Below are 21542 nucleotides of genomic sequence, written 5' to 3' on the forward strand. Positions count from 1 at the left end.
CTAATTAAAATAGGAATGATGAGCACTGTTGGAGAATTTTTGCTCCCTTGGATGGAATTGGATGAAATGGTTTCCCCTGGCTCCCACAGACACGCAATTTTCCCAGCCGTAAGCATCTCGCATCTTTCCTATCTGTATGCCATTTTACCATCTTGGGATGGAGTGGCAGAAGCGGTGGAATTTCCCTGCGCAGTTCACACAAGTGTCCCATTTTGAACACTTCTGTACGAACTATTTCCTATATATAGAAAATAGCGCTGTGCCATAGGAGTGGCCAGCATCGTGTCTCCTAACACGCCAGATGGCTGTGCGTGGGAAGGCCTTTCACACCTACAACGCCCTTGCAGCTGAAGTAGACGCAAGAGAGATGCCATGTGATCCTTATTCGTGCTGGTGAAAGCCCAGATTCCCAGCTAAAACGTCCCGCATAGAGAATTAAAATCCACAGAGGGAAAGCTTTCTTGTGATTTTGTAACGAGAGCAAGCCAAACCACTGTTATGCTGAGAAAGAAATGAAAGGGGCCAAACCTTGTTCTGCAGCTTTTATTTATTCATTTAGTAAATTTCTATCCTGCCCATTAGCCATAAGGGTTCTCTAGCTTTCTCATTTTGCAGGAAGGATTAAACCTGAGCAAACTACGTGCCTTCCTGCCCCTTGAGATATGACTCAGAGGCCCTCCTCCGGGAGCCGTCCTTGAAAGAAATTAAGAGGGTGACTACCTGGAAGATGGCCTTCTCTGTGGTGGCACCCCGATTGTGGAACACGCTCCCCAGAGAGGTTTGCCTGGCGCCAACGCTTTTATCTATTTGGCATCAGGTGAAACCCTTTTTATTCTCCCGACATTTTAATTAATTAACTAATTTTTCAATTTATATCCTGCCTTTTTCCTACAAAGGGCTCAAGGCAGCTTATATCATTCTCCTCCTCCATCTTATCCCCACAACAACAACCCTGTGAGGTAGGCTGGGCTGTGCGTCTGTGACTGGCCCCAAGTCACCCAGTTGGCTCCATGGCTGAGCGGGGACTCGAACCCGGATCCTCTGAGTCCCAGTCCCACGCTCTTCACCATGACACCCCACTGGCTAATTAACAAATTAAATTGCTAATTTGTTTTAGTTTTAGTTTAGGGTTTACTTTTTCACATTGGGTTTGCACAATTGTTGTTATTCTAGATTTTTGTTTTCATTTTTGGACTAATTCGTTGTAAACCTCCCTGAGACTTTTAAGTATGGGACAGTATAGAAAAGTGTTAAATAAATAAATAAATAAATACATACATACATACATACATACATACATACTGTACTTGCTGAGAATTGAGCACTATTCTTACACTGATTGAAACCTCAAAGGGAGGGAGGGGAAATCAGCCAAAGCAGAGGCTTTTCAGAGGCAGCAAGTTTCTTGTCCAAGGCACTTCCATCTGGGGGTCAAAAATGACCCCAAATGTGACTAATTCTAGGGGGGTGGGGTTGTTAATGTAGGATTACTGCACTTCCTCTATCAGAAGCATTCAAAACAATGCAACAACACCAACAACAACAGATATATATATAAAGATTCAACATCTCAAAATCCTGAAGAATAAGAAGTTTCATTTCCTAAAGTAGCCCAATGTGTATTGGCCATATATTTAGGACCTTCTTCAGGGATTATAGTTTCAAAAATTTCTTGCAATGTCCAGAAAAGGTCGTTCTCCAAGATGAACCCTGCCAATTAGAGGAAGAAAGCAATGTATTTTTTCTGCATCGGATGACTTCTTTTCATAAGGCTATACCTTCTTTTTTTTCATTGCATAGGATGACAAAGAAAGAAATCAAATTTGGGCAGCATTTAGGCAGTATTTGCAATTTTTCAGGGGCTCGCCACGAAGTCTGAAAGTCTGAAATTAGTTTTCACAGGATCAGACGCATTTCCTTTCTTGCCAGCTTTCGCAGTGTGCCAGGGCCGTGTTCTGCGACCTTATACAATCTTACCTGTCTTCAGCCCATGCTGAAAGCTCTTTGAAGGGTTGCTTCTTTCCTGTTTCCTCCTCTGAACAGGGTCAAGGATTGTTCGTTTTCGTCTTCCACTTCTAATCTCCCCAGGATCTCCAATTAGAACCACTTGCTGGCTTTCAAAGGCAGCCTTAATTCACACCCCAAGCAGAGACAGTTACTCATAAGCTTTGGCACCATGGGTTGAAGAATATTGCTTTATGTGACCCCAGTAATTAAGCCACCTACCATCACTTTGCGAAATAAAGAACATCCTGCAAGTCGCTCGGAAAAGTTCTATTTAAAAATACACATGTCAAAATGCACTTTTCCTCTTTCTCCCAGGGCATCGTTCCTGCTGGGCACTTAAATGCTGTTGAATATGGAAGGTGGGGGTAGGTGACTTGTGCTCACCAGAGGTTTTGGACTACTACACCCATCAGCCCCAGCCAACAGAGCCAGTGGTTATAGATTATGGGAGTCATGATCCAAACCATCTGGAAGGGACTGGGTTGGCAATACCTAAAAAGTGTGTTTCTCCACCCAGCCATTTTCTAGAAAAACATCTGCCAATGTTCCAAGAGAATTAGAAACAGAAACAGAGCGAGCCAGAAGGGGCCTCCTGGGCCATCTAGTCTGACCCCCGGCTCCAGCCGGCTCTGCTCATGTAATCCCCAACATGTGATTGTCTCATTTTCCATGAACACCCTCACCTCCCGTGGAAGCCCGTTCCACATCTTAGGGGTCCTAACCACCAGGAAGTACTTCCTGACTTCTTGGTGCCTTGAGCTTAGCCCCATGGGACCGCATCCTGCCCTCCACTGCAGGGAAGAACAGGTCCCTGCCCTCCTCCACATGACATCCCCTCACATCCCTACAAGTCACTCAAAGTTCCCCTCGGAGTCTCCTCTTCTCCAGGCTGAAGAGACCCAGTTCCCTCCATCTCTCCTCCAATGTCATCCCTCCCAACCCAGCAACCATCCTTGTGACCCTGCACTGGATCGATCCTAACCTGGCGATGTCTCTCCTATAATGTGGAGCCCAGAACTGAACACAGTACTCCAGTTGCAGACACACCAGAGTCATACAGAGGGGCAGTAATCCCTCTCTTGATCTAGAAGCCACACTTCTGGCTATGCATCCAAGGGTGGCATTTGCCCTCTTGGCCGCCGCATCACACTGCTGGCTCATGTTTAGCCTGCTGTTGACAAGAAAGCCTGCAGTCAATTCATGCCCATCGGGTCAAGAAATGCTTGTGCCCTGGCATTTGAAAAAGTGTAGTGAGGGTGCAGAAGCTTGGGTGGTTTTAAAGGAACCAGGAAAATGTCAAAAGTTAGGTAGTCTCTGGAAAGCCATAAAAGCTAAAGAGAGCCCGCAGACTGAGTCTTAGTGTGAAGCTCATGGACCTAGAGTCTCCCCCAGTGGGGTAGTTATTTTGTTCTGTGGAAAGATTAGACAAGGTCATGGTTTCCGATAGTCTACCACGACCTGGGACTCTAAATGCAATGGACATGGGAAACCTCTCCAAGGTTGGGCTTCTGCCTCGGAGAGGATGAAAGGGGTTTGCCGGGGGGCAGGAAGGGGGATCTGATCTGGAAGAAGTGCAGAGGGAATAGAAACTGCTGTTAGCTTCCCTGGATTGGATGCATGAGAACCCCTGTCCCTGGAAGGGATCTTTCGTCCCCTGCCCTGGGGTAAGCTCCACTGAACTTCTGTGTAGATATGTGCATGCTGCTGATCGGATATTTAAGTCCTTCTGCTCCATTACATAGTAAAGCAGTTCCCAGGACACCAGCCAGGAAGATGCAATGCAGAAACATCCATCGTAAAATCACACAAACCAGATTATCAGTCCCAGACGCACAGAAATGGCGAACGGCTGCGAGACAAAACAACAACTGGTGTCTTGGCGGAACAGCACCCTGTTTTTCTTTTCGTCTTCTGTGGAAGAATGGGAAAAGATGGCACTGGGCGAATCTCTACGGGGAGGGAATTCCCCAGTCATGGGGCCACCACAAAAAGTCCCTGTCGCTTGTACTCACCTGCCTAACGTCCTGTCCTGGCACGGTGAAGAGGAGGGCCTCTTCAAGACAAGATGCTTTTGTACAAGAGCAACTGGCCTGCAATCGCCTTTCCTGGCTACCTGTCCCGGTCATGCAGTGGATGAAGAGCTGATGCCTTATGCCAGACTAATAAATTGTTGTTGTTTATTATGAATAATAGCAGTAGTAATTCCTCTGTTTCAGGCACGGTAGCCATGGACTTGCAGAACACAGAGTGTCGCCCAATCAACAGCAGCAAGCTCACCCTGCCGGCGGAGAACGGCTCCGGGAAGAGGAGGCCCAGCATCGCCCCGGTCCTGGAGGTGGCCGATAGCTGTTCCCTCTTGCCATGTGACATGCTCAGCGACCAATCCGAGGACGAGATGACGCAGTCGGATGAAGAAGGCCTTACTGTGATCGAGTCAGTGGACCTTCCATGCCTCACGCTGGGTTCAAACCACAACAGATGGGGGGGGGGGGGGTCAAACTGGTTCCTGGACTGTGCCAAATCAGACAGTTATTCATCCATTCCATTCCATTCCAATACTGCCCAATAGTCACAGTCTCTCTGGGCGGTTCACAATTAATCAAATATGGAAGATACAATGAAAATTCAAGTGCAATCAAACACAATTTAAAACTCCACTATGCAAACTTAAAAGTAAGTTTAAAAAATTCCAATAGGAAACAGTTTAAGATGTAAAGTAAATTGGTTTGCACTGTTTAAAATATTTTGTTTTAAATATGAGGTTGCATTAGCACAGCCTTAAAGTAATTCCAGATTCATCAGGTTCCCTTGATAAATATTTTGGTTTCTTTCATCCTCTCTCTATTTTTAATTCTCTCACTCATTCCTTGCTGCACAAAGAACATGTGTTGTCCATTTTATATAGTTTGGTAGCAGCATTACAGTTTTCTGCGAAAGTTGCTTGATTTGCACACATCAAACAGACAATTTTTTTGTTATTTTCAGTTATGATTGTTCGGCTCCTATGATTTGTGCATATAGGTTATGGTTGTTTAGTCTCTTTCCCACCCCCTCATTCTTCCCACCAATATTATGCATATGATATCTGATTTCTTTCACTTTTAAAATGGGCTGCAGTCGCGCATTTTTTAAGCTCAGGAAGTTTGCACAAATCTGAAGTTCCATGCTTTGTGCAAATGTGAGATTCTGCCATTTGCTCCAACTTCAGTCATTTCACAAATTACAGTTTGTTTTAACCTTGGTGTGCTTACTCAGAGATAAATTACATTAAGTTCAGTAGGATTTATCCCCAAGTAAATTTGGATAGGACAGCAGCTTTAATCCTAGCTAAATAAGTTAATTATTTATGTATGGGGTGACTCTGTCCCCTATACATGATGATGATGATGATGATGATGATGATGATGATGATGATGAAGGGCTGTTGGGGAGGAGAAGGAGAAGAGCCTGGAACTGAGGACTTGTGATCCATCTCCCAGCCTCCTTCCCCACACTTCCCAACGAAGAAAACATCCATCTAGATAAGCGCCAAGCTCAGAGAGTTTTTATGTATCTTAAGCGTGTGGTGATAAAAGTGCATCTCTAATGAAGCCCCATCCAAAGATCTCACCTGAGACAACATGTCTTCAAGGCCTTGCGGGGACTTGTCATCTGCACAACAGTGTGGAATGTCTGATTCCACAAGAAGCCCTCCAAGAAAAGGGTCGGGGGTCCGTGGTGCTTGATGGAGTGTCAGAAAAAGGCACCGTCTTTGTGTACTGTAGCTGCAAAGACCCATCGAGAGCACCACACACCACTCTCTGCAAGGGCTGCCATGCAAATTCAGTATTATGTCCTGCCCTAATGTGCTATTTACATAAATTAACCTCCCATTAAGTTTCTGCTCCATTTCCACTCTATTGCTGAGTGGCCTCCTTCTGCCGTTTGTTGCCGCCCGGATCTGCCTTCAGCAGCTGGGGGAGGAAGCAAGACGCTCTCATACGTTGGGTGGTTCCACAGCGCCATCTTGCAGACACCTCTGTGATGGCTGAGCTGTTTGGAATGGCCCCAAAAAGGCTTCTTAAAGTGAAGGGAGAGCCGAGATAACGTACCTTCCTAGGTAAACTTTTCTCACCCTATTGGTAGGTTGTGAAAATAGGCTGAGGAGAGAGAGCTTTGATGCTTTGGAGGGGGCACGGGGCGAAGTGACCAGAGCTCATGAAGACTTGTTGCTCAAGCAGCCATTTTAGCTTTCCCAGAATGCCCTGCTCCAAGCAACACTGGGAAGGGGAGCAGGGGCTGCTTTCCCCCCAGACGAGGGCAGCCCAAATCTTGATCCATCTCATTTTCCCCCATAGGTATGTGAAAGGCTACCCTCCGAATTCTCCCTACATTGGAAGTTCTCCCACATTGTGCCACCTTTTGCCTGTTAAAGCTCCGTTCTGCTGTTTACGCCTGGATAAGGTAAGCGCCACAGCATTTCAGAGCATGACTCTCAGCTCCCTCTCCTTGGGGATTAAAGCACTGCAAAACTCAGCTCTGAGCATGGATGCGCATGTGCCAGTTCACATGTTCTCCGAAATATGCCTCTTTGTCAGGCGACTTTAACCAAGTCCGTGGTGCAGAGGAACTGTTTGGCTGGCGGGCAGGGTTGAGCTATCGTGTGGAAACATCTGGCGTGTTGGCTGTGGATCAAACGGCAGCCCCCACATCCCACCCAACTGAAGCAAGCAGGGAGTCTGCCTCCCTCACCCCCTGCCCACCTGAGTTTCTCCCCAGTGGATCCAGTTTCTCAGATCTCCACTTCGTCTCGCTGCCTCCCACATTCTCCCCTTTCATCTTGCCAGCTTTGATGTTCCCTTATGGCTCACTCACTTTTCGAGGCTGGGGGTGGGGAGAATTGTGCGGGAGAGCAGTGTAATTTTCCTGGGAAAAGTGACCCTCCATGGCTTGCTGTGGGTGCTTTGATATTCTTCTTATATTAGAAACAGCTATTTATTTATTTATTTGAAACTTTTATATATGGTCTAATATTACAATGAAATCTCAAGGTGATTTACAAAAAACAATAGTGATACCACAATAGCACTTGGATAAAAGAGCAGCGTACAAGATACAAAATATATAATAAAACCATCCAAATATTAAAATACCAGGAAAATAAAAATGGTTTTAGCCTGGCACTGAAAAGAATAAAGAGTTATTAGACATACCTTTCTGGGGAACAGATTCCACAGACAGGGGGCTACCCCCGAGAAGGCCCTTCTCCTGGTAGCCGCCATGCTAGACTCTTTCAAGGAGGGGTCCTGGAGAAGGAGCTCTGCAGATGATCTTGGGGTCTGGGCAGGTGTTTATGGAAAAAGACTTCCTTCAGATATTTCCCAGATCTCTGGGGAACTGCTCCAGCAGTTCGCTATCTGGAGCTACATGAACTGGGGTGAGATGGAGGGAAGCAAGGCAGTCAGACCTCCAGTGGGTTCCTTCAGGCCCTGAGGTGTGATTCCTGCATACTTTTAGTATATGTACAAAAATACCCTCAAGGGTGTGCCCAGATCTCACGCTGCTCTTTCCCATCTGCTTCTTGTCCTTCCTCCCAGCGAGATGGTGATCGGGTGGAGAGACTTGTGGGGTCAAACATGTCCTGATCGGCAAGCCAGCCGCTGGTGTGTGACAGGGGCTCCCACATGGCCAGGGAATCATGGAATCATCGAACAGTAGAGTTGGAAGGGGCCAAGAAGGCCATCTAGTCCAACCCCTGCTGTGGCAGGACACCCTGTTACACCATCCCACTCAGATGATGGTCCAGTTCCACCCTGAATGTCTCAAGTATGGAAAGCCTACAACTTCTCCTGGCAACTGGTTCCACCATAGTATTGTTCTGACAGCAAGGAAGCTTTTCCTGATGTCCAGCCTGAACCTGGGTTGTCACAACTTGACTTGATTATTCTGTGTCCTACATTCTGGCATCAGCCAGAAGAGATCTTGACCTTCCCCTTTGTGACAGCCTTTGAGGTCCTTCTAGAGGGATCTCATATCCCCCCTCAGTCTTCTCTTCTCAAGGCTGAACATGCCCAGTTCTGAGTCTCTCTTCACAGGGCAGTGTAGCCAAACCCTGGATCAGTTTTGTTGCCCTTCTCTGCACTCTTTCTAATTTTTCTGCATCTTCCATAAATCTTGGTGCCCAGAACTGGACACAGGACTCCAGTCTTGGCGTCTGCTCATCCCACTGAAGCCTAACTTTCCTTTGCAACATCCCGGGTGCCCTACATGGCACAGCATGGTGGTGAATCGATGTGGAGGAAGTTCAGCACCATGGATAGTTCCCAGGAACGGCCTAGACAGCCCCATGCGAGTGACAACTGGGAAATCAAGACACAGGTTCCCCCTTCGTTCTTTTCTGCGCTAGAATTCTGTTTTGCAGGGGTAGAATGAGAAAAAGAGAACCCTTCACAGATCAAGACCCTTAGGACTGTCTTCAGATGCAGTGAAATCCTTTCTGTCCCCATATTGGCACAGCCTACCCCAAATAACCCCCCTGTTGATAGATAAATATATTTAAAAGTCATTGCTAAATTGTATAAAGAAGTATAAATATCTGATGGAACACTTGCGCCCATATATGCCCTCCCGCCCCTTGAGATCAGCAACGGATGCCCTTCTCCGGGAACCCTCTGTGAATGATATTAGGAGGGTGAGCACCCGGACGAGGGCCTTCTCTGCGGTGGTGCCCAATCTATGGAATGCGCTCCCCAGAGAGCTCTGCCTGGCGCTGTCGTTATTTGTTTTTCGGCGCCAGGCAAAGACCTTTTTATTTAAAACTTATTTTAATTGTTAAATTATTGAATTAATTAGGATTTTGACATTTTTAGCCGAGAATGCACCGGGGGTTTTTAAACGATTTTTTTTAATTGTTATATTATCATTATTTATGTATGCATTTATGTATTCCTTGTGAGCCACCCCGAGGCTTTGTTGCGATGGGGGCGGCATAGAAATGTTTTAAATAAATAAAGGGTGCTCGGTCAATGATACGAACATACCAAGTGGCTGGGTCACCCAGTTTCCTAACAGCAGGTCTGAGGTTTTAACTGGGAGTTCCCAGGCCCAAACTAAACACACTTCATGCCATCATCTTTGGTGCACAGAGACTTCAAATGTAACATGTTTTTGTTGGGGTGCGGTGCTGATCTAGATGAAAGCCTAGAGAGGGGCTTTAACCCTTTCTGGTCTACTGCAGACCCTGCCACCTACCCTTCCTTTTGCATCTACCGTTTGCATTGTAACAAAAAGTTCTGGAGCCTTCCTTCGAACACAATTAGCAGCCGTGCTATAAAATGTGAATGAATACCGATGAACTCCTTCAACTGGTTAATAGAGTGATGACTCTACCCACCCATTCCCCCTCCAAGCGCAAACTTGGGAAAACATTTCTCACCTGTGCTGAGCCTCGCGGATGCGCTGGGGTGTACGGCTGAATGAATCCATCTCTCCGGTGTCTCCCCAGGGCTGCAAGCACAACAGCTATGAAGACGCCAAAGCCTACGGCTTCAAGAACAAGCTGATCATCGTGTCGGCTGAGACTGCCGGGAACGGCTTGTATAACTTCATTGTCCCCCTCCGTGCCTACTATCGGTCCCGCAAAGAGTTAAACCCCATCGTGCTGTTACTGGACAATAAGCAAGTACTTTTTCCCAGTTGATCATGTGCGCGCGCGCGCGCGCACACACACACACACACACACACACACAGAGAGAGAGAGAGAGAGAGAGAGAGAGAGAGATATTACACCACAGTCCAGGATAAAAGCTAAAACAACTTTGGCAAGCAAAACTAGATTAGGAAAAATGTTCTACCTGAAGATGACCCTCTGTGGGATTGATAAGAATTCTGGCACAGCCTAAGTATCATGGAGACCCTTAAAGATACTCCTCAAATTCTCCTTGCTCAGATAAACTTCTCTGGATCCTGTTCTGCACTGTGCCAGCTCAGTCCTTCATGCAGATATAAAAATAACTGTAATTCTGCCAGAGTTATGCACCTTAGTCTTTCCTTTCCCTGCTTCACCATGTCTAATATGGTCAGTGCTGAATATGCTTTACCATACTCAGCTGCAAGGAATATTTGCCTTTGGGAAACGATCTTGCCTAACCTGCTTCTCACACCATGCCTCTGAAAAAGAAGTTAGTTCAATAATCATGAGACTGTCCTATCCTTTTCAATGGCCATTTTGTGCTCTGCTCCAGTTGCGATGGTTAGTCTGTCCTAAGTATTCCCCTTGTGAAGAATGCATCTGGAGCAGCAAAACAATGTGCAAATTGGAACCATGCATTTTCAGGTGCCATTTTTCTCCAAAACAGCACCTGGGAAACACTTGTCTCATATAAATCCTGTTCAATTCCTGTTAAAATCATGCCTTTTCCTGGTGAAAGATTCCTTAAGTTGGCCCTGGAGGGCTTTCTTGGTAAGGCCGTGAAGCTTGTGCAGGACCCGGGAGCAGAAAAGACAGGGTGGGCCATGCAAAGATTTAAGGAGGGGCATCCCATGGCCAGGGCAATGACAGGGCAGCAGAGCAAAGCTCCTGACTTTTTTCTTTCTCCCTTGCCAGGCCTGATCACCACTTCCTGGAAGCCATCTGCTGTTTCCCGATGGTCTATTATATGGAAGGCACCATTGATAAGTAAGTGGTTTTGCATTCAGAGTGTAAAGTCAATCAGCAGTATCATGAGGAATAGAAACTTGTCTTGTCTTGTCTTGCCTTGTCTGTCCTTCCTTCTGTCCTTCCGTCCTTCCATCCTTCCGTCCTTCCATCTTCCTCTTCCTCTTCCTCCCTTCCCCTCTTTCTTTCTTTTTTCCTTTTCCTCCCTCCCCCCTCCCCCTTTCTTTCTATTTCTCTGTTCTTTGTTTTTCTTGCTTTAAGTTGATCTTCTGTAACCAATTGATCATCCGGGCAGCAACTCTGCCTGTGAACACTGTTTGGGGTGGCTTCTAAGTATCTGGCTGGTAGAGAAGCTGAAATCCTCCAACGGTTCAGGAAGAAATTCTACCAGAAAAGCATTTCCCGAGAAATCCTGGGCTCGCCGGGGACTCCCCGGATCAGCTGCTCCCTTTCCCCGAGAGCCATGGGGCATCACCGCTTCTCTTTGCGGCTCCCTGCAGCCTCGACAGCTTGCTGCAGTGCGGGATCATCTACGCCGACAATCTGGTCGTGGTGGACAAGGAGAGCACCATGAGTGCGGAGGAGGACTACATGGCGGACGCCAAGACCATCGTCAACGTCCAGACCATGTTCAGGTGAGGCAAGCCATGCTCGGAAAGTGTGGGAGTGCCCACACCAGCCCCCTGCCTCGCCCTGGCAGTCCAGGACGGGGAGCTGTCTCCCAGCCATTGTGCCAAGAGGTGTAGGAAAGGGGCTCTTGCTTGACAAATCAGTTCTTTTTCTGCCTTTTAGGCATTTGACGTGTCAAAAAACGAAATAGCGTGCACTGTGCTTTCCCTTCCGAATTGGTGATGGGGCAACAGAACCTCCATTTTCAGAAGCAGTGTAGCTCTGAGCTGCTGGGAACTACTAGCTTTCTGGCTGTTCTTTCTGTCCCTGGTGTATGAAGGCAGGGCTCACAGGGAGGACGCACCGGACTCCCTGATTCCGATATGTCTTGATTCAGACTTTTTGCATCCGGCTCTGCCACTGCCCTCAGACTCCCCGGCTCATTCTGAAGTTGCAGATTGCAATGGCTGTTGGAGAAAATCAGAGAATGCATGTGAGCTGTCCCACGGTTGTGATGCAGTGTGCTTTCTGGGGTGGCCTGCCCTTGAAAAGGCAGTTGCAAAATCGGCAATTGCAAATGGCAAAACCTGCTAGAACAGGCTGGATAAATTTGAGATGAAGTGTTTCTTTCTGAAGTCTTGTCCAGTCTTGCCCAGCATGCTAACCTCCTACACTAACCTTTGTCCTGACTATTTTCGGATTGTTTTCCACTCCCAATGCATGCAGAGGCACGTGTCTGAGGAATGCGCATGCACTTATGCATGGCTTAGGACCGTGTCTGAGGAATGCGCATGCGCTTATGCATGGCTTAGGACCGCAGTACAACGCCCCTCTCAACTGCCATCTACCTGCAGCCTTGCTCTGATCATTACCTCAAAGGGACGCTCGGTGGATGGCAACAAGGAGAAAGGGCCTTCTCGTGGTGGCCTCCAAATCTTGGACCAAGGCCCCTGCAGTTTGGACTCTATTATCTTTCCGGCACCAGGTTAAGATTGCCCTCCATGTCAAGCCACTTAGCAGCTCTGAACAGCACGTAACTCGTTAACAGACTTAGTGGTATTAACCCATCCTAGCTATTCGAGTCATTTAATGCCAGTTTTTATGTTCTGTTTTTAAATGTTTGTCGTTAAATGATGATGCCAATCAACACAGCTGCCCACATTTTGGGATTCTCTTTGGGGGCGCGACCATCACAAAGAAGGCATGTCACCATTTAGGACTGTGCCAAAGTCTCCTGTATCAGGGAATGGGAGAGCTTGGTCCGGAAGGCCTCTTCCGGCTTCCATGAAATGCTTCTCTCTTCCAGGCTCTTCCCAAGCCTCAGCATCATTACAGAATTGACGCACCCATCCAACATGCGTTTCATGCAGTTCCGGGCCAAGGACAGCTACTCACTGGCGCTTTCCAAACTGGAGAAGGTAACGAAACAGAACTTCTTGCTTCCAGCCGTTGCCGTCCCCGAGTCAAGGTGGCCTTCGGTGTGGAAATCACACTTTTCTCCGCTTGCTTTCCCCTGGCAGATCCCCAGCCCTGAAGAAAACTAGTGTCGGGGCTGATATTCCTGGGTTCTGAGCCGCCTCACTCTTGACCTTCCAAATAGCTCTGAAATTTCGGGGCTGCAATGTAGCTGCTGCAGGGGGGATCTCCTCTGAACCAGGGAGACTTCCCAGGTTCTCAGGTGGAGTCTCCATCCGCTTTTGATGCCCAAGATCTTTTCACCAGCTAGGTATTGAAACAGCGCCCCCTTGTGGATGATGTTGCCTTCCTACCCAGGAGGACCTGCTGCTGGTGACATGGACTTCGTTCCAATCCAGAAAGGCAGTCCTATTGCTCGTATCTCTGTGTTGTTGTCTCTCCACAGAAAGAGCGGGAGAACGGATCCAACCTGGCATTCATGTTCCGGCTCCCCTTTGCTGCTGGCAGAGTTTTCAGCATTAGCATGTTGGATACGCTGCTTTACCAGGTCAGAAGAAGGGGAGAAGTAGCCCATCTCTACCAGCATTTCTAAAGCAAGAGCCCCTGGGTTCCTCTGAGGGACCAAGTGCTTTCATTTCTTGCTTTTGCAAACTGCCACACTGAATCCCAGACGTGAGTGGGTCGACCTACTTGAGCTATGAATGGACTGGCTTTCTGCAGATGTAGCTGGTCAACACATGTAGAAATTGTGGCATCGACTGGGATAAAACTATATCAATATATTTTGCAGGAATTGTGGGAATTGGGTTCCTCTCTCTGAAGGAATGCTTTACACTCATGCAACATAAAATAAAGTTCACCTCATAGCTACTGGTCAAGCTGGCTGGGGATAATGGGTGTTGCAGTCAAGATCTGGTCGATAAACTGCATGAGTTTGAGTTGATTGACCGATTGAGTACTTCTACATGCATTTGCCTAGTTGTCCCAAAGAAAGAAAGAAAGAAAAAATGCTCATTTATTTTGAGTTTTAGATGATTCAGGAAGAGGCATTTCCTGGTCTCTCACCCATGGGGAAGAATGTCTCTTAAAAATTGGCACTTTCCATACTCAGATTTTAAAAGGAGTTACGCCAAAAACATCTAAGAAATATCTGCCCCTCCGTTAATGGGGGAGGTCCTGTTTTATCAACTCAAATGTTGACTTGGATGGACAGATCTAATTCATCAAATGCTGCAGCACTCAGCTTGTCCTCTCTCTAATCATTGCTTTTTGTTTACAGTCATTCGTGAAGGATTACATGATCTCAATCACAAGATTGCTTCTGGGCCTTGACACCACTCCTGGATCTGGCTACCTCTGTGCAGTAAGTATTGAGTTTTCCCTTCCCTTTCCATGGCACCCAAATGGCGCATTTGGTAGTTTGCTCTAGCCCAGAGCACACGATGGTCCGCATCCTTCCCCACCCAAATCCCTCTTAGTACGTGTAGATACTAGGGGACTTGACCTTCTAGACTCTGGGGAGCAGGGAGTGATATGTCTATTGGGAATGATGTGTGAATTACTTAGGGAGGGTTGGATAGCCCTTAAAGTTGCTATATAAATATTTAAAATCAAAAAACAATAAATTTTGTAGATGTCCTTTTTTCTCTTTAATTAAGTCCTGGCTTGCCTTTCCATCAAAAGAGAAAAAAGGCGCTACAGTCAGTGAACAAAAAAATCCAGATTAAGAACGTTTTAATCCAAGCATAACATGAAACAAAGAAATAACCTGATTAAAAATGCAACAAAATAAGAAATACTTCTTTTATTCTTATTTTGTCTTACAGAACACATTTCTAAAGGTTGATTGTTTATGCATTCTAAAATGAACATACGTACTTGTATTAAGGGGGTGGGGTTATGAGCTGAGAAGCGTATTGCAAAATTTGGAGAATATCAAAAGTCAAGGGCTTCTATAATACTTCTATAGTACTTCCTGATGGTTAGGACCCCAAGGGTACAGAATGGGCTTCCACAGGAGGTGGTTGAGGCCCCATCGGTGAGGGTGTTCAAAGATAGGTTAGACATGCACATGGTGGGCATGTCATGAACGGAGCCGGCTGGAGCCGGGGGTCAGACTAGATGGCCCGGGAGACCCCTTCTGACTCAGTCTGTTTCTGTGTTTCTATGTTTCTGTAATCCAGTTCAGGAAGTGCACATCACCTTGGTCTGTAGACCTTTGGAACACGGACTGCCAGCAGTCCTGAAGCATCCTTGCATGGCAAATGTCCTTCAACAGTTTCTGGCCCTTCCAAAAGTAAATCGGCTCAGTCCATAAAGCTTGGCATGGACCTCTTAACAAATGCATCTCTGCTTTGTTTCCAGCTCAGACAAAAATACAGAGGACTTCTTATTTTTCTCTCCCCCTTTTCTTCCTATACTGGATAGATGAAAATCACTGAAAGTGATCTCTGGATCCGGACATATGGACGTCTCTTCCAGAAGTTGTGCTCTTCTAGCGCTGAGATCCCCATTGGCATCTATAGGACGGAGTCCCACATGTTTTCCACCATTGATGTAAGACGCCAAAAGAGAGAAGCAGCTTCCTCACACCATGCCAACATCTCAGAAGTCCTGTACTCCTCTTTGACTTCTATTAATTGCTCTTTCCAAGCTGCAGCTCACATCCTTGTTATTACAAAAATTAGTATATAAAATTCCAAACTGTTTGTCACCTACTTCCAACTTCTGGGGCCATTCTTGGTCCTCTGGCACTCTCACTTGCCCTTGCTTGCCAGCTCTCGCTCTGCCAAGAGCATAGTTTAGATCACATACGGAAGTTCCAGTGTTGAGCACCCTGGAATTTCATAAACATTCAGTACTGCAGCTGGAAGGAGAACCCCGTTTCTGCTTGAAGGCCTCCAGAGATGGAGAACACTCCGTGGTCATTGGTTCCATGATCACACTGTACGTTCCTTCCATAGAGATCTTGGTCTATAGCTCATATCAGTGTGTGGCCAATGGTCAGAATGATGGAATTTGGAAGGACCCAGGTTGGGTGAGGCTGGTCTAGAAAGCCTTTCCACGGAGGCCGACATCACTGTTGACTAAGCGGGACGGGGAACTGACAAGTGAATTAGAGAGTCCTAGGGAATTCTCCTGGGGGGGGTCATCCAGTCCATGCTCGCTCTTCCATAGAGGACACAACTTCAACATCCCTGCCTGATGGCACAATTCAGCCTGTGGTGCAGTTTAGCTGAAGGTGGAATAGAAAAAACTAAGTACTGGGCACCTGAACAATGGCCCTCTCCATATTAGATCTTGGCGAATGGCTGTCCAGCCAACATAACGATGCACTTTTTCAATTTCTTTCTCATTCTCTCTCTCTCTCTCCCCCAGCCTCATGACCTCAGAACCCAGGTGAGTAGCTTCGGTTCCAAACACATTCCTTATCCTAGAAGTAAATCTAGACTTCAGCTTTTCCAGCAGAAGAAGAGTGTCTTCGACTTCCTGTTGCATTACATGCAGTATTGTTAGTTCGCTTTGTTGATCAGCAGCATAGCTCAGTATTTACAGAACAGAGTGTGAGAGAGGACAGGGAGGAGACCCTATGGATCTCCCAGGATGGAAACGGTGGCTTCACCATCTGGGGTTCCTCCACCTCTCCTCGCCCAAGAAAAACTTGATGGGGGTGGTCTAAAGCACAGCTTTGCCTGCCGTTCCGTGGAAGCACAGCCCTGGCTCTGCTCCAGGGGGTCGGGAATTGCCCGTTGCTCACCCTCATGGCCTACTGGTGTTCCCAGTCACAGGTCTCAATCAACGTGGAAGATTGTGAGGACACCAAGGACGTGAAGGACTGCTGGAATGCGAAAACAAACCATCGGAACTCGTGTCCCACCGACCAGACGGAGCACCCGTTGCTCCGGCGGAAGAGCATGCAGTGGGCACGCAGGCTGAGCCGGAAAGGGGCCAGCAAGCACACCACCAAAACGGCCGAGTGGATCAGCCAGCAGCGGCTGAGCCTCTACCGACGGTCAGAGCGGCAGGAGCTGTCCGAGCTGGTGAAGAACCGGATGAAACATCTGGGCCTGCCCACGGCCGGGTACGGTAAGTTGGCGTCTTTCTGTCTTCGGCAGTCAGCGCCGATCAGGGTCCAGTTGCCTTGTGCTTTTTCCACAAGGGTTCGGAGCTTCCCAAATGACCTTTCTGGCCGTTGTGTTGGCCCATCCGAGGCAGCAGGCTTTATTGTTTTAGCACAACACAGCTTTGTAAGGATACGCAGCCACAAGGAACAGCTCTCTGATGACTGAGAAAGCCCATTGGCGGGAGATGGAGGGGGAATGGCGCTCGTCCATCTCCGAGTCATCTGTCCCCAGTGGCTGCTATGCAGACATGCATAGTTTGAAGTGCAAGGCTGGACTAGAACTTGGGACAAAAGGCCTGCATATGGGGCAGGGGCGTTCCCTGTCCCAGGGTTTGCAGCTGCTGACAGACATGGTCCCTAGGGATTGATCTAGCCCTTCAAGAGACTGGAGGAACTCCCTCGCCAGATGGAATTAAAGCCCCTTCCACTCCAGTAGCCCCTTCCACAGAGTGCCCCCCAGAAGCCCACATCCAGGACCGGTGGGAAGGCATCTTCTCCCATTGCAGTCTCCCTGCAACTGGCATTCAAGGGGGGCAGAGTGGTCCGCCTGGGGTGTCGCCAATCTCTCATTCTTCCCATCTCAGGGTCAGATCATCCCGAACCGCCAGAGTTTTCCCATCTTCAATCCATTTCATCCCAAATGCCAAACTTTTTTAAAAATGCGCAAAACCCCCTCTGCATTGGAGCCTCTCCTCCACGTTCATGGGGATTAGAGGAGCAGGACTCCTTCCGAAGTGGAAAATGTTGAGGGAACGCAGCAAATGGAAATGTGGCAAATTTTTCGACCCCTGACAAACCTCAACACTTGACCCTGGGCAGCTGCTAGGTGCCGGCTGAGGTGGGACGCTGGCCTGACACACCCCCAGGAGGGAGAAGGGCCAGGGGACACTCGTCTCAGCTGGGACGATCCGCAGGAAGGGCTCTGCTCGCATCCAGAGTTGCTGCCACACCCGCCAAATCAACCCATGAAGGTTGAGGTTTGGCTCTACTTGTGTGCAATTTTGTAAGACGTGCATTTTCCTGCCCCATTGTGCCTGTTCCACGACTTTCTGCAAGCCATTTTCCGAGGAGAATGCATTCCGAACGTTCTGCTAGGAAGTCCAAAGCCTTCTTCCACATCTCTGTCTGCCCTTTCCCCCTAATATGCAAGCTTTTGTTATGCATTTTACAACCCACCTACAATAAAATGGAGACAAGTTGCAGAAAACCTGATGTGGCCCTCAGAAGATTCCCAAAAGAGCACGAACATCAAAGATTCTTTCTGTATTGTGCATCTTGGACACGTAGGAAGCTCTGGCTACAGTATTTACTCTCAGAGCCAATGATTTGAACCCTGAGGGTGTGGAATGGGCTTCCTTGGGAGGTGGTGGAGGCCCCATTGGTGCAGGTGTTCGAGGACAGGCTGGCCATGCACACGGTGGGCATGTCGTGAGCAGAGCCGGCTGGAGCCGGGGGTCAGACTAGATGGCCCAGGAGACCCCTTCTGACTCACTCTGTTTCTATGATTTTCTTTCCCATCTCCTGCTCCCTGCTCCTTTTAGCCTGGACCCAGGACTCTTGACATGCAAAGCAAGTCGTAATATTATGGAAGGAATTTCTGGGGGTGGGGGTGGGGGTGCGGGGGACTCCACACACACCTGGACCACCATGTCTTTGGAAGCTAAGTCGCATTCATTCATTTATTTATTATATTTCTATCCCGCCCGGTCGGCAAAGCTCATTGGGATATTCTCAACAAATTTGCAGCTATAAGGGCAGAGGCTTTTCCACCGCCCAGCCTGATATTTGACTTGATAGTCGATTTGCATGTGATGCAGCCACTGCTACTGATGCTGGGGGGCTGCGGGTGGCGCAGTGGTTGAAACCGCGGTGCTGCTGGGCTGGTTGATCGAAAGGTCGCCGGTTCGAATCCACACATGGGCTGAGCTCCCGTTGCTCCGTCCCAGCTCCTGCCAACCTTGCAGTTCGAAAGCGTGCAAAGGCAAGTAGGTAAAAAGGTACCACTTCGGTGGGCAGGTAACAGCGTTCTGTGCCCCTCCGTGTTTAGTCACGCCGGCCATGTGACCACGGAGACTGTCTGCAGACAAGCACCGGCTCCCTCGGCCAGGAAACGGAGGTGAGCAGTGCCCCCTAGAGTCAGGCATGACTGGCCTTCAATGTCAAGGGGAAACCTTTACCTTTACCTTTTCCTGATGCTAAGGTGATCTGCTCAGTGCCCAAGTGAGAGAGCATCCAGGGTTCCCATCCTCCTGAAAAAATGTCGATATTTACTTGTACCGACATTGTGTGATGATGGCTGTCCTCGGGCAAAGATCACGGTTGTTCTCCTCTGCCTCCCACCACCCATTTGGTAGCTAGACAGGGCAGAAACTCACACCAGGTTCTGTGCACTTCTGGGCCAAAATCCAAAAGTCACTGCCATGGAAAGGGAAGTGGTCAGTGAGGCCGTCTTGAGGAAAAGGCAAACAAGAGCCTGTGCGGTGTCATGGTTAAGAGCACTGGACTGGGACTCAGGGGAACTGGGTTCGAGTCCCCGCTCGGCCATGGAGCCAACTGGGTGACTTTGGGCCGGTCCCAGACTCTCAGCAGAGCCTACTTCACAGGGTTGTGGTTGTGAGGCTATGACTGAGAGCAGCAGGAGAACGGTGTAAGCTGCTATGAGTTGATGAGAAAAAAAGGTGGGATATAAGTCTAATAAATAAATAAGTAATAACTAGAAGTTTGGTGAGTTTCTTAGAGGTTCAGGGGAACGGCTTTCATTCCACGGCTTCTTCACTTTTCTTTTCTTTGCAGATTTCTGTTGTGCCATTCTGTGCCGCCGCCTGAGCATTCATACCAGCCAGCTCCAATCCGAAGTCCTCCAGACCAATTCCCATCAGTCCTAGGCCAATCTCCTGGAACGTTGGGAATTCTTGTCCGAAACATCTGGAAGGCACCGGATCAGAGAAGGCTTTATCATACTGTCTGGACTGTTTGACCGCCAGGTTACAGCTTCCTGTGACCGTTTCCATATTGCATGTTTGCCAAAACAGAGCTGGGCCTTGCAGACTGGTGATGCTTTGGGGAAAATGTCTCAAGCAGCCATGCATATTAGGCATTGTTTTTTCTGGATAAAGACAGAAGGATGAAGGATTCACAAGAGAAATGAGGCTTCCCCTCGTTAGGCCTGGATTGCATGCGAAGCCTTCAGCAAGGATAAAATGGATGCTTCTTGCATTGCAACCCATTAGCATAGCTGCCACGTGGCTTTCCTGTAAGTAGCTGGCGCTGGAATTGGAATTAAGACTTGGCCTCCACGTCCACAAGGGCAAATAGCCCCCTCCCTAATGCAGAAATGCAGTGCTGCTTCAAGAAGCTTCCAAGAAGTGTGAATTGGGTTGTTCTTGTTACGGGTTTGACCTGTTGTTTTACTTCCTGAACAGTGCGGGGGTTGCATTAAGGATGAAAATCACACCAGTTATTCTTTGAATCACCTCTCTGAACTGCCTCGACTGCAAGTAGGGCGGTAGAATGAAATAATAAGCATTTTTATTATTTTTTCATAAAAGTGGAATATAAAAATGTATTTCTTTACAAATTCAAAAATTAGAATAGAACAGAGAAGAGAGAGGGGTAAGGTCTTCACTAAATCCGCCCCAGCCCTCATAGAGAAGCAATGCAATTAACAAAGCGTACCACCAAGAAGCATTTAATTATAGGTACAGGAGCCCTTTGAAGACCCAGTATTGCCTGTCTTCGCGAGAATGGCTCTGTGATTGCATTTTATTGATCAAAATCCTCCCACAAAGAATTGGAGCGCCACAGACTGATGAATGCCTCAAAGGAACAGCGGATGGGTGCCCTCAGAAGCCAGGACTAAGCTATAGTTCTTCAAGTTTGTTTTGAAAGGGCATGTAAGTTCACCCCAGGACATATGAGTGGCCACCTGACTGTGTATTTTCTTCCTGCAATAGTTTAGGTAGCTGAAGGGAGGGGTTGCTTCCATACACAGAAAGCCAACGCGCTTCCCCATTCAAAGCTTCTCCAAAGAAAGCCCAAAGCCACTGCAACGAAACATCTGAGGTGGGTTCAGAACATCACTTAAGAACTCAGCTGTTTGTTTGACCAGTGGCTAAGATGGTCTTTTGAATCCATCCCGTATGATGTTTGCATGAGACTACTTGGAAGAGAAATTGAATGACACAGCTGGTGCTTCACGGAGCAATTTTGCCATGGGTAAACCTGCCATCTCAAATGATCTGTGTGGCTTGAAGGAAGTCCTGAGCCTTTGAGATAGTTAAGGGTGTGTATACACAACAACTTTTGGTGGGTTCATTAGTTGTTCTTTCTGCCTAAAACATTTCCAGAATTGTCAGTCTAAGACTATCCCACATGTAGAATTGGCACCCGAGGCCAAATGACACATCTCGGCAATCTTTGCGGGGGGGGGGGGAATGGGTTCTTATAGACCGAGGACTCCTAGTACCATAGCTCAGAAGACCATCACGCACCGATTCTGACTTCTTCTGCAGTAAGGAAAAAAGAGGTGGGGAAATGTAGGAGCATTATGAAGGGGGGAAATTTTGCCTTGACCCATAAAGGACTGTGAGTGAGACGGACACTACAACAACCTCATCTAGAGGCACCCCAAGATTTTTGAGGTGGCATCATTCCAATACAGCTGGACCCTTGTTTTTCTGTCTCAGTTGCCGCAGTTTTGCATCATCAGAGCTGACTGTTGGTCTTCCACATTTGTAGGGTTAAGAGCACAGG

General features: G+C 47.8%; 1 protein-coding gene across 5 annotated transcripts in view; it reads left to right on the forward strand.

Annotated features, from left to right (window-relative positions):
- The window catches only part of KCNT1 (potassium sodium-activated channel subfamily T member 1), a 112337-nt gene that overhangs the window by 84272 nt on the left and 6523 nt on the right, over positions 1 to 21542 (forward strand). For all 5 annotated transcript variants that reach the window (XM_044439953.1, XM_044439957.1, XM_044439958.1 and 2 more), the window contains 11 exons: positions 4224 to 4440; positions 6345 to 6450; positions 9491 to 9663; positions 10592 to 10663; positions 11143 to 11277; positions 12558 to 12669; positions 13113 to 13214; positions 13947 to 14030; positions 15095 to 15223; positions 16046 to 16066; positions 16450 to 16753. In XM_044439953.1, coding sequence (XP_044295888.1) covers positions 4224 to 4440; positions 6345 to 6450; positions 9491 to 9663; positions 10592 to 10663; positions 11143 to 11277; positions 12558 to 12669; positions 13113 to 13214; positions 13947 to 14030; positions 15095 to 15223; positions 16046 to 16066; positions 16450 to 16753 — 1455 coding nt within the window. The remainder of the gene's footprint in view (positions 1 to 4223; positions 4441 to 6344; positions 6451 to 9490; positions 9664 to 10591; positions 10664 to 11142; positions 11278 to 12557; positions 12670 to 13112; positions 13215 to 13946; positions 14031 to 15094; positions 15224 to 16045; positions 16067 to 16449; positions 16754 to 21542) is intronic.

The sequence above is a fragment of the Varanus komodoensis genome, unplaced genomic scaffold (assembly GCF_004798865.1).
Source record: "Varanus komodoensis strain SLA01 unplaced genomic scaffold, ASM479886v1 scaffold36, whole genome shotgun sequence".
In the NCBI taxonomy this organism is placed as follows: domain Eukaryota; kingdom Metazoa; phylum Chordata; class Lepidosauria; order Squamata; family Varanidae; genus Varanus; species Varanus komodoensis.